The following is a 13839-nucleotide window of genomic DNA, read 5'->3' as shown; positions in this document are numbered from 1 at the left end:
TTGGTAACATTTTGTAGGATTGAAGTTGACGTTGTTTCCTGGGCCGAATTTCTCCATTTTGGCAATGTGTAGAGGTCACCATACAAAGGTTGTGTAGGGGTTGGAGGAAGAGTAGTTTGGAGGAGTTAGGGGTTGCAGAGGAAGGGTGTTTTTGGAGGGGAATTTCATAGGGAGACTGCAGCTATTATCAGCTGAGGATTTGGGGCAGAATTTAGTAGAGCATTTCTTGTAGTGCGCACTACAAACTTGAGAGGGCAATTCAAACTTTTTGGGGGCTTCTGGTTAGCTGGAATTAGCCCAAAGTATTTCTATGTTTTTGTGGGTTTGGTGAGAGGAGGTCAAAGCTATTTTTGCAAAATTTTCTAAGCAATATCGAGGGTAGAATTCCAGTTCTATTCCAGCAGAGGTTGATAGAATTTCTGGGTGTGCATTTTTTGTGGGGAGCCAATCTAGCATTTGGGTCATCATATTTCCACCTGGGTTTTGCATAGCTTGCTTGAGCAAGCCCAAGTTCCTTTGTTCTCACTCATTGTACTCAGATTTCTTGATATTAATAAAATGGCTCAACATTTTCGTCTAGTTTATTTGGTATATTGATCTGTGCATGTGTGGTTAAAATTCTATTTGATGTTGTTAATTCATGTTTTGGTATTTACTGTTATTTTCCCTAGTGGGAATATATATATATATATATATATATATAGATATATATATATATATATATATATATATATGTATATATATATATATTCAAAACTATTGACAAACTTTATTGAAAAATTCAAATTCGAATCGAACTTTATTGTTGTCAAACTCGAATTCAAACTCAAGTCATGTGACATAGACACAAGGGGAAAGGGACAAAAAGGAAATCTAAAACATAAAATGATGTAAGCTCAATGCACGAGTGGATGATAAGGGACTTGATGATGCACAACTAGGGTTGGTTTGGATGCCTTTGAGTATTCTAGAGAACACAAATAATCATGTTTCAAAAATCCACATTCCCATGGTTGGTTCTTATTCCTTTTTGCAATCGATGGATAGAGAGACTAGTGAGGCATTGCTTGAGATGTAATGCTCATTTTTCATTTGACTAACATGTTCTTGGATCAATGATCTTAAGACTTGGATCTATATCATCTTCTGAGTTCTTTAAATATAATGAGAAATACAATTGTAATACATGATTTGTAAATCGTGATCATTATGTTGTTACATCATTACCTGTAATATGTTGTTACATCATTACCTGTAATATGTATGACTTATTGTTCCATGTAATGATGTATGTTATTTTTGCATTGTTATGTATAATATTTCAATGATTTATGTTTCAATTTTCATAATTTTATTTTAATTTTTAAGTATTTCAGCCGATGTCCCTTATGTTGGAGACCCCAACATTTCCTATAATTTGGTGGGTGCTTCCATTCTTCAAATGGGTTTCCCCACTCCCACATCCCCGCACCCTAGAAACTTGGTGAAACATTTATTTTACTTGCATTTTCTTTGTTTTACAGGAGTGTGTCTCTAACACTCCCATAGTCCTTGAATGAGTGGTTGTACTATAGACCCATTGACCTCTCCTTGCTCATTTGTGGACATTTAAAAATTATCTTTTGTTGTTTTATCTTATACATAAAAAAGTTATTGCATTTCATTCTCAAAACAACAACCACTATGGCCAACTGGCATCAAGGTCAAGCAAAGCCATAACTACAGCAAAGGGTGGGAGATTTTCAAATGGCTACAAAGGCATGGGTAACCTCCAAATCATGAGCAATGAGTATGGGGGTCTGTGTGATACCAATGATAAAAACAATCCAGAGATTAAAGAAGGAAATCAAGTTCAACACAAGCCTCATCATAAACCATGAAATCTTGGGAAGGGAGAACAGTGGCCAAGCATAAAACAGATAAGCTGAAAGGACACAAGGATGTCCAACAATTAGCGAAACAAACAGGGCAGCATAGACCAATAGAGTTAATGATAAGATGAGAATCACAGGGATTAGGATGTTACATCTTATAACTTTTCAACTACAAATCATAATTCAGACAAAGGCAAAAGGGAAAATTTTGGATGCGAGCACCAAGGGGCTAGGCAAAGAAAGATGTCGGGTAGAAGAGGCAACCCACAGGCTGAAGAGGAGACAATGCAAAATAAGAAAAGGTTGTTAAAATTGGCAACTAGGGTCAAACTCCAAATGGGTCACCTTATTTATGGCAGCTGATATTTTTCTTGGATTCCTCTCTCCGAGAGGTGTAGGATTGATCTAAAGATCATCCAATTCCGACATGTAAAAATGGAGATATGCATTTATTTGTATTATTGACAAATTGTCAAGGTCGGCCAGCAAGCAAAACAAGCATTTTTACTCCCAACTCATCGTCAATGTTGCATATAAATAGAGGAGACCTCAAGCCATTTTAGTATCATATCATCTCATGATCTCTCTCTCCACGTGTTTGGGTATGTCTTCTCCAAAGGAGGACTTGGTGGAGAGAAGGATCTCAAGCCCTAGTCGTAGCAAAGGAGAAGCCCTAGCCGCAGCAAGAAGGAGCCTTAAGTCAGCGCAGTGTTACTTGGGAGCGGGAGCGGGAGCGGGGAGCGGGAGCGGAAGCGGGAGCGGGAGCGACCATTTTCAGAAGCTCCCGGTTTGGGAGCGAATCCCGGAGCGATTTTTTAAAAATATATATATTTTTTATATTTTTTAATTTTTGATACATATATGTCAACAAAAACATGTAGAATGATGAAATAGACATAAAAAACATAAAAAAACATAAATTGATCATTGAACCATATCACATCAATCATCTAGAAATTATAATCGTCATCAACCTTAGTAAAATAATAAATTAAAATAACATTCAATTCAATAACATTTATCATCATTGATCACCAAAGTAACAAGTTGTACTTGTAAGCCAAGTTTAACCATTACAAGAAGTAATATCGAAGATATTTCTAAGTCCTAACTTCTAACTGTTAACATGATATGAAATGTTAAAAATTTATAAAATGAAACATGAATAATGAGATGAAATGAAACAACTTTAGTCTTTCACAAAGCATCATATTCATAATTCACAATCATTACCAATGAGTTATAATTGCCAAGGCCCAACTTCAAACTTCAAATTTTCATTGTCACAGTGATATAATGTTTACAAAAAATATCATAATGTCATAATGATATGAAAGAGTCAAGAGTCAAGAGTCAAGGACTCAAAACTCAACACTGAACAGTTATGAAAACTAAAGTGACAAGTCTAATAGAAACTAAAAAAGACAAGTAAAGTGTAAATCTACAAGTGGCCCTTGCCACGAGAGTCTCCAGGAGTATAAGTAGGTCTTGGCGGTCTTCTAGGAGTCTCCCTCCCAGACCGACGACCAGAACTCGAGCCTCCACGCGAGGGTGTCGATGGAGGTGGCGACAGCAATGGAACAAGACTCGGGCCCCGAGAACTGCTACTGGATGGTGGAGGTGGAGGTGGCATGGCTGCTGCAGCTGCTTCAGCTTCATCCCGTACAAGCTCATCTTCTAGTTCTTCCATATGTACAATGCCATCCTCTAAATTGTCGTCCTCAGGGTGACTGTCCCAAATTTTATATGTGGGATCTTCATTGGCCCGATCACAGTAATGGCTCAACAACCTCAAATTGTAGTGCACATAAACCAAGCTTTCTGCTCGGTTTTCGTTGAGCCTGTTTCTTTTCACATTATGTATATAACTGTAGGTGCTCCAACACCTCTCTGCAGAAGAAGAATTTACAACCTGTGCAAGAACTTTCAATGCCAATTTTCGCAAAAGTCCGTCGCCGCCATATGTTTCCCACCATGTGAGAGAATCAAATTTATCTTTGTCGTCCATTGCATGGAAGTTACCATACAAACCACTGCCAGTGAAGTATCTGCCTATTTCAAGGCGCACAGCTGCACATTCCTCCCTGTCAGGCACCAACTTTTCTAATGCATCCAGATATCCTTTAGTTACCTCTCGATCTAAATGGGGTTTGGTCCTAACACCACCCCCTGCTGCAGGTTTGCCCAACCAAGAATCTGAGTAGTATTTTGGCGTAAGGATATACGCCAAGCAATGTAGTGGAAGGTTAAGCTTTTTCCACCGTTCACACACACAATCGTGAATCAGATTGTACAAGTCGGGATCTCTGTTATTAACAATGTCTTTTATTTCCCCCAACATGGTATCCATTTGCTCATACACCTCGCCAATCACCGGTTTGTCTGTATCTGCAAACCGAATCATGTTATAAATTGGCTTGGTGAAATCCAATACCTGTCTCACAGCTGTCCAAAACTGCCCATCAAGAGCGGCCTCCTCCACCGTATCAAAACCTGCAATGTCAGCTACATTTGTAGCCCTTTCCTTTAACACCTGCCAATTTGGACTTGATACCATGCTAGCTAAACCCTCTCTTACCTTCAAAAGGCGCCTGAAGGTGAGGTAATAGCTACCAAATCTAGTCCTCGCAATCTTCAGCAACTCCAATCTCGAGTGACTGCGGAAAAGGCCATGGGTATTGCTATGATTTGTAATAAATTTTATCATTTTTTTTCCTCTCTTGTACAAATCCCCAATCCATTGGTATTGTTCATTTTTGTTTTTGACAATATCATGCAACAGAAGGTTCAATGTGTGAACCAAACATCCAGACCAAAATATGTTCGGGTATCTATCCTCAATAATTGCTCCCGCTGCCTTACAATTAGGAGCATTATCAGTGATGACTTGGATGACATTGTATGGGCCAATACGCTCAATTGTTTCAAGCAATGCTTCTGCAATGTTGATAGCGGTCTTGAACTTGTCTGAGTAATCATGTGCAGCTAGAAAAATGGGACCACTTCGGGACACAGCAAGAACACTTATCAATGGCTTGCCTTTTACATTTGTCCATCCATCAGATACAATGGACACCCCATTGTCAGTCCAAGAACTTGTCATTTTATTCAAAGAATGTGATATTTTTGCTTTTTCATGATCAAGGCCAACTGTTCTTGCCTTGTCATACCCAGGGCTCTTGTATCCTTTAGGGGCATCATTTATGGCAGAAACCATTTCGTGCCAATAAGGTGAGCGTAGAACATTGAATGGTATCCCATTTGCATAGAGGAACCTGTAAATTTTTGAATCCACATCATTCCTACACCCCTCATCAAGGAAATCTGATATGCTTCTACGGCGTAAAGATGATGACCCTGAGCCTCCATGTCCATATCCACTGCCTTGGGAGGATGCTGAAGGAGTTCTTTGTGAGCTTGGTTCAAAGAAACCCCTTGATCTTTTTGCTTTGTATTGGGCGTCCTCCTCTTCCTTTATGTATTTGGCTCTATCAACTGTTGACACCCCGTTGCAAGTTCTGATTCCTATTTGTTTCTCTCCATCCCATGCCCTTTTCCCGCAAAGGTGTCTTCTCAAACGGGTGTATGAGCCTGTGAAATCAGTGTTGCAATGGGGGCAATGAAATTTAGTGGTTCCACCCCCTCTCCCTGTTTCAGGCCTCTGAACATATTTCCACAATGGAGTTTGGTCTTGTTTAGTTTTTTCACCCTCATGTTCACCCTCCACATCCTCCTCACTGGGGTTTTCACCTATTTGACTTCCTCCGGCTTCTTCATCCACCTCTTCAGGGTCAGGCCCCCTCCGTTTCCTACTCTCCACCACCATAATAACCAGAAAGGGGACCAGGAAGAGGAAAATGCCAATAAAAATGCTCAGGTCCATCGTGTTTGATGTTTGTAGGGTTTGAGTCTTGAATCTGCAAATTAATTTAGTTTATTGGGATTAATTCATTTAATTTATTAATTTAATTTAAATTAATGATCTTTAAACTCAAACAGGTAAATGAAACTAACCAAATTAACTACCTAACCAGCTAAACTAACTAAATGATTAAGTTACATACCTCTGCAAGCTTGCTCCTCGCTCCTTGGCACTTGCTCCTCGCTCCTCAGCTCTGGCTCCTTGCTCCTCAGCTCTTGCTCCAGCTCTCAATCTCTTGCTCAAGCTCTCAATCACTTGCTCAACAAAGTTGTAATGACAAGTTTTTGGCCCATTGGGCTTATAAAACAAAAAAAATTAGCTAAATTTTTTTAATTTTTCGGGTCCGGCGGAATTTTTTTCCGCCGAACCGCTCCCGGCCGGTTAAAAATCGCTCCCGGAGCGTTTTTTAATGCCCGGGAGCGATTAGGGAGCGATCGCTCCCCTATCGCTCCCGGGCATTAAAAAACGCTCCGGGAGCTCGGGAGCGATCGCTCCCTGAAACGCTCCCTATCAGAGCAGGGAGCGTAAATTTTTTTAAGGGAGCGCGCTCCCGAAAATCGCTCCCGTCCGGGAGCGATTTTGGGAGCGCGCTCCCGACCCGCTCCCGAGCCGCTCCCGCCCGGAGCGCGCTTCGGGAGCGGGTTCGAAGGGGGGGGGGGCGCTCCCCCGCAACACTGAGTCAGCGTGAAGGAGCCTAGAAGACAGTGTGGGAATCTGTGTGACAACGTTGAGAACAAGGTTGTTCTAGGGCATGAACCAAGGTCTGGCTTAGGTGTGTGTGCTAGGCAAGGAAGCTGCAGTCACAAGGAGGAGAAATTCGTTGAAGACAAGTCAGTGTAGGGTTGGATATGCATGCGGTTGGGTGCTGGAAAGTGCAGTCAACTAGGCCGAGTTCATGAGGAAGGTAACGTTGTTGTTTGGGACTATTTGGGTAACATTTGTGAGGTCGAAGGCTACAACAAGTTGTTGTGCTAGGTCGCAGGCCATAGCACACAGTTGGAGGTTGTGTTAAGGGTTGTCATGGGTGGACAACACCTTTAGGTGACAGCGTTGTATGAGGAGAGTCTCCAAGGTAAACCGCAACCCTACAAGGGCTTATCTGTTGACTGTGTGGTGGATCTAGGGTTATACGACATGCCCTAACCTAGAATGCAACAAACCGCAATGCAAACAGTGTTGCAACAGTGTCTTGTGGAAGGCTGATGCTACTTGGATTTGCTACAAGGGTTGCTATGTGCTAGGCCTCATGCCATAGCACTATAGCAAGGGTTGCGTAGGGTAGTCAAGGGTGTGCCACAGCATCATAGCAAGGGAGGAGTTACTCAAGTGTATGCCGCAGCTCTTTTAGGGACTGTTTGGACACTGTCAAGAGAGTTTAGGGCTGCTGCAAGTGCCCTAACCAGAACAGCAATTAACTGCGAAATGTAAACAGAATTATGAGCAGTGTTTTGGGTTGATTGAGCTTATTGTTGAAGGCCGAAGTTGGTTGGGTTTTACCGAGCTACTTAGAGGAAGAATTCTACCCTGTTTGATCAGCATTGACTTTTCTGGTCAGGGCTTTACTATTGTTGTCATAAAATATCAGACTTGTATATTTGTACTATCTCACTCTCTCTCTATGTTGAACTATTGAAGAATATAAGAAGAATTGATCAAGGGTTTCCCCACATTGGGGTTTGTCCCTAGTTGGCGCCACATCTTGTGTCCTCTTGTCTTGGCTTGTCTTCTATTGTTTATGTTTATGTTCTATCTGCATTTTACTATCATGCTGATGTGATTGCTAAACTGGATATTGATATTGGGCTAGTAAGAAAATTGAAGTAAATTGCTCTTAAGCATAGAACATACCAAAAATTAACATGGTACCAGAGTTGAGGTGAAGACAAAAGCCCAACCAAGAGTGAAAGAGCAATCACCAAAGACAGTTGGACAAGGACAAAGGCTCAATGGGTTCCTCATCCCACTTCCTAGGTGAAGACAAGCTCCATGAAAAGTCTGACTATCATGGATGGAAGGTGTCCCTTGATCTGACGTTGGAAGAACAAGAAATGTCGTATTATGTGAAGGGTAAAATCCCTGAGCCTCCATCAAATGCACCGGCTGCTACAAAGAACAAGTACAACAAGTTTGAAGTCAAAGTGAAGAAGATTATTAGAGATTCTATTGACAAGCGTCTAGTGGCTTACATCTCCGATCTAAACACCTCCAAGGAAATCTACAATAGGTTGGTCAGCATGTTCAAGAGAAGCTGGCATTAAGAGGGAGACTACAACACCATATACTCCCGAGCAAAATGGTGTAGCCGAAAGGAAGAATCATACTATTGTAGAAGTTGTTCATGTCATGCTTCATGATCAAGGGCTTCTGAAGTTTCTATGGGCCGAAGCTGCGAATACCTTTGTGTATGTACAAAACCAATGCCCTCATCAAGCATTGGATTCCAAGACTCCCAAAGAGATGTTCATTGGTAAGAAACCAGATGTCTCTCATTTTAGAATTTTTGGAAGTTCCGTATATTTTCATATGCCAAAAGTGAAAAGAAGTAAATTGGGTGCATCAGGGAAGAAGGGAATCTTCATGGGCTACAGTGAAAATTCTAAGGGCTATAGAATTTATGTCCCTAGTCAAAGGGAAGTTGAGATAAGTCATGATGTCACCTTTGATGAAGATATCTCAGCAAGATCAACAACCTTCCTATCCCAAGGAAGGAAAAAGAAGCTGACACCAAGAAACAGGGTGCAAAAGAGGACGAGACGATGTCGGATGTTGATGAACCTATGGATCCTATTGATCCTCCTCCTCCAAGAGGAGACCTTCATGGTTTAGGGAGACTCTCATAGATGCCCAGAGACATATTGCACCGAGGGGGACTTTCCGTGAGAGCAAGAAGTCGAACAGGTATCAAGGATACTTGACCACCATGAGCACTATCATTCAAAATAAACCTTCATCATTAGAAGAAGCCGTGAAGCATCAAGTTTGGAAGGATGCTATGAATGAAGAGTAGGAGTCTATTATGAAGAATGATGTCGGGATGTGGTCCCTAGACCCCAGGAAAAATCGGTTGTAACCTCTAAGTGGCTCTACAAAATCAAGCATGGAGCTGATGGAAGTGCTGAAAAGTTCAAGGCCCGTTTTGTTGCCTATGGCTTCTCTCAAAAGGAAGGTGTAGATTACAATGAGATATTTGCACCTGTTGTCGATACACCAACATCTGCTCAATCATAGCCCTTGTTGCCTCGCAAGGATGGAACCTACATCAGATGGATGTCAAGACCGCTTTCTTGCATGGTTCGATCAAAGAGGAAGTCTATGTGGAACAACCCGAGGGGTTTGAGGTTCATAACTAGGAATCTCATGTATGCAAGTTGAAGAAGGCTCTCAATGGCTTGAAGCAAGCACCCCGAGCTTGGTATGAGAGGATTGATAGCTATCTGATGAAGCTGAGATTCAATAAGAGTGAAGTCGATATGAACCTTTACTTTAAGGTTGAGGATGATAAACCTCTCATACTAGTACTTTATGTGGACGACCTCTCTCTGACAAGTGCAAACCCTCTCATTCACAAATGTAAGAGGGAGTTAGCTTCCGAATTTGAGATGAAGGACCTAGGACTGATGCACTACTTCCTAGGGTTGGAGGTCTGGCAAAAGCCAGGAGAAATTTTCCTATCTCGAGGAAAATATGTTGTGAAGATATTGAAAAGATTTGGGATGGTGGACTGCAAGCCTGTGACTATCCCGATGGAACTTAACTTCAAGAAGTTATGTGGTAGTGCTGTCGAACCTGTATTCGGAAATGCTTCTAAGTATCATCAACTCATAGGAGCACTGATGTTCTTGGTGAACTCTCGTCCGGATATATGTTTTGCAGTTAAGACGTTAAGCCAATATATGGTTGAGCCTCATCACACACATTGGATTGGTGCCAACAATCTTCTAAGATATCTTCGGGGCACAATCACTCATGGACTGAGGTACACTGCTGGAGATGTGAGGCTACATGGTTACTCTGATGTTGATTGGGCCGACAGTGTGGTGGATCGCAAGAGCACTTTTGGGTGTTGTTTCTCATTGGGTCTTGCTTCAATATCCTGGATGAGCAGGAAGCAGAAGTCGGTTGCTTTGAGCACCGCTGAGGCCGAATATATATCTGCGAGTATGGCCTCCTGTGAAGCTATCTGGTTGAGAAAGCTCCTCAGTGAGATGTTTGGACATGTGTTGGATACCACCGTGATCCTCTTCGACAACCAAAGTGGGATCTGATTATCCAAGAATCTTGTATTTCATGATCACTCCAAGCACATCGATATCATGTACCACTTTATCCGGGATATGGTACAACGAGGAGCAATAAGGCTCCATCACATTGGGACTGATGAGCAAGTCGCTGATATTCTGGCAAAGCCCCTGGGGAAGGTCAAATTCTTGGCCTTTCGAGAACGACTTGGATTCGTGGATTCGTGGAGAGACCCTCTTATGAGGGTCCTGTGTGATATGGGCATTGAGCATTGGGAGCTCCGAGGGGCTTGGGGTACTTCTTGGAGTGATGAGCAACCATAGGGTGAGTGGTTCAGCCTTCCCTTGTCATACACCATGGCGACGTGTAGGCAAGATGAATGGTTCATCCTTTTCCTACTGACATCCTACCCATGCAGTCTGGGACTCATGGGAAGTACCTCTCATCTGGCCAATGAGTAGGGAAATGAGGATAGGGACAATAGTACTACCGATGGACGCATCGTGTACTACCGTACTCCCTATGCTAGGATGATATTGATCTGGAATCAATTGGAACTGACTTCGCTAGGATGATATTGATTTGGGATCAATTGGAACTGACTTCGGGTCAGTACGAGTGATATGACACATTCTCCTTATTGTAACTGACTTCGGATCAATAAGAGTGGTATGACACACTCTCTTTTATCTGGGACTGACTTTGGGTCAATAGAGAATGATATGATACATTCTCGATCACTTCTTCTTCTTCATAGTTCAGCAAAGCAGTGCATTGATGGCAGAGATATTACCGACTGGCAGATGGATTAGCAAATGGAGTTCTCCCTAGTTGAAACTTGAGAGGGAGTGTTAAAATTGGCAACTAGGGCCAAACTCCATATGGGTCACCTTATGTATGGCAGCTAATATTTTTCTTGGATTCCTCTCTCTGAGAGGCGTAGGATTGATTTAAAGATCATCTGATTCTAACATGTAAAAATGGAGATATTAATTTATTTGTATTATTGACAAATTGTCAAGGTCGGCCAGCAAGCAAAACAAACATTTTTACCCCCAACTCATCCTCAATGTTGCATATAAATAGAGGAGACCTCAAGTCATTTTAGGATCATATCATCTCATGATCTCTCTCTCCACTTGTTTGGGTATGTCTTCTCCAAAGGAGGACTTGGTGGAGAGAAGGATCTCAAGCCCTAGCCGCAGCAAAGGAGAAGCCCTAGCCGCAGCAAGAAGGAGCTTTAAGTCAGCGTGAAGGAGTCTAGAAGACAGTGTGGGAATCTGTGTGACAGCGTTGAGAACAAGGTTGTTCTAGGGCATGAACCAAGGCCTCGCTTAGGTGTGTGTGCTAGGCAGGGAAGCCACAGTCACAAGGAGGAGAAATTCATTGAAGACAAGTCAGCGTAGGGCTGGATATGCATGCGGTTGGGTGTTGGCAAGTGCAGTCAGCTAGGCCAAGTTCATGAGGAAGGTAACGTCGTTGTTTGGGACTGCTTGGGTAACATTTGTGATGCCGAACTTACAGAAAGTTGTTGTGCTAGGCCGCAGGCCATAGCACACAGGTGGAGGTTGTGTTAAGGGTTGTCATGGGTGGAAAACACCTTTAGGTGACAGCGTGGTATGAGAGGAGAGTCTCCAAGGTAAACCGCAGCCCTACAAGGGCTTATCTGCTGACTGTGTGGTGGATGTAGGGTTACAGGATGTGCCCTAACCTAGAATGCAGCAAACCGCAGTGCAAATAGTGTTGCAGCAGCATCTTGTGGAAGGCTGATGGTACTTGGATTTGCTACAAGGGTTTCTATGTGCTAGGCCACATGCCATAGCACCATAGCAAGGGCTGCGTAGGGCAGTCAAGGGTGTGCCACAGCATCATAGCAAGGGAGGAGTTACTCATGGGTATGCCGCAGCTCTTTTAGGGACTGTTTGGAGACTATCAAGGGAGTTTAGGGCTGCTGCAAGTGCCCTAACCAGAACAGCAATCTACTGCGGAATGTAAACAGAATTATGAGCAGTGTTTTGGGCTAATTGAGCAGTGTTTTGGGCTAATTGAGCTTACTGTTGAAGGCCAAAGTTGGCTGGGTTTGACAGAGCTACTTATAGAAAGAATTCTGCCCTGTTTGATCAGCATTGACTTTTCTGGTCAAGGCTTTACTGCTGCTGTCCTAAAATATCGGACTTGTATATTTGTACTCTCTCTCTCTCTCTCTCTGCTGAACTATTGAAGAATATAAGAAGAATTGATCAAGGGTTTCTCCACATTGGGGTTTGTCCCTGGCTGGCGCCACATCTTGTGTCCTATTGTCTTGGTTTGTCTTCTACTGTTTATGTTTATGTTCTATCTGCATTTTACTATCATGCTGATGTGATTGCTAAACTGGATATTGATATTGGGCTAATAAGAAAATTGAATTAAATTGCTCTTAAGCATAGAACATACAAAAAATTAAGAAAGGTGCAATATCCTAAAGGAGGTGCAGAGTCCAGACACCGGAAGGATAAAGTAAAGAGATGTCAAAAAGACTATGACGAACACCACTCACTTTAAACTAGGAGGGTGGAGAAATGGACATAAACAGGACCAAAGGTCAAACAACAACTACAAGATGAAGAAAGAGTGGAGCTGGGATCTCTTCTGAGGGATCAGAACAAAACAAAAAAGTGCAGACCCCTCTACTTGAGATGGAAGACCACACCAAAGGATTTTTCTCAGGTTTTGGAACCAAAATTATTCAACACTTTGTAGCACGACACTATGAAATAGTGGAGAAGTCACGGTGCATATGAAGGATTTTCTCAGCAGCAGAGTGACACCTAATCGAAAACAATGTGAGCTGGAGCGACAGGTCAAAACTAAGGAAGAGGCAGAGGAGCAGCAGATGGACCCAAGAAGAAAGAGGTAGCTTGTCGAAGCAGGGCAATGCAGAAAAGTAGATCAAGGACATTGAATAGCGGGGAATAGATGTTTAAATTTATAGACAGGACATTCTGTTGCACTGTTTTGAGCCTTTTACTATACTGAAATACAAGATAGATATGATAATGCCGTCAAACTTATAGGTAATCACAGTTTAGCTCTGGACTCAGGAGGCTAGAAACATTTTTCCAAGGGCTGATAATTTATTTCCCAAGTGTATGGCCACATGAAATATCAGATAATTAAAAATCTTAATGACCTAACACCAAACACTTTAGAGGGAGAGATCTGCTCTCCCCATTTTGTATCAGTATTTTAATACAAATCGCAGAAAGCTTAATTACAAAAAAAGAGACTCAGCACAAGAGAATACCTTGTAGTATGATACCCAAAATAAAAATCTTGATAGTCCTTAAAATGGCCTTCTGAGTTGCAGCAACTTTATCAGATACGTTCTGCACATTGAAGTGTTAAAAATCAGAGCTGGTATCATGGGGTCTTATTTCTCATACCTCAAGTTTCCAGGTAACCTAGAGGTTAAAATTAATGAAAAAATTGCTTGAATTAATATGAAAAAGTTTGAAATTGTATTTAAATTTTCAGTACATGTGTGTGACCTTAAAGCTTCACGATATCAAAATATTTGAAACAAAATGTTTAAGCATGAGTTTGACGCAATTGTGTATACGATATAAACCATGTAGTTGTGCTTTATATTTTAATACTTTTGCTAGTTGCAATTTGTCTTAGTGCAGCAAAGCACACATGATACATGTTCTAACTTGGCAAGCTTGCCATGTTTTCTTCCTGAAAATCTCATATTTTAATTAAAAAGTCTTAATTTCCTCTAATGAAATGTTACGAGCAGTGTTATCAGAACCGGACCGGAAT

The 13839-nt window shown here is 41.8% G+C and overlaps 1 protein-coding gene across 1 annotated transcript in view; it reads right to left on the bottom strand.

Moving 5' to 3' along the window:
• The window catches only part of LOC149177557 (uncharacterized), a 367210-nt gene that overhangs the window by 276966 nt on the left and 76405 nt on the right, over nucleotides 1-13839 (bottom strand). Inside the window, exon 3 of the mRNA XM_089420162.1 lies at nucleotides 13322-13403. Coding sequence (XP_089276288.1) covers nucleotides 13322-13403 — 82 coding nt within the window. The remainder of the gene's footprint in view (nucleotides 1-13321; nucleotides 13404-13839) is intronic.

This window comes from Pinus tabuliformis, chromosome 4_1 (genome assembly GCF_031772625.1).
Source record: "Pinus tabuliformis cultivar Carrire ecotype Pingquan chromosome 4_1, CPIR1, whole genome shotgun sequence".
NCBI classification, from domain to species: domain Eukaryota; kingdom Viridiplantae; phylum Streptophyta; class Pinopsida; order Pinales; family Pinaceae; genus Pinus; species Pinus tabuliformis.
Note: the sequence above shows the minus strand (reverse complement) of the source record. Positions and strands in the feature narration are given on the sequence as shown.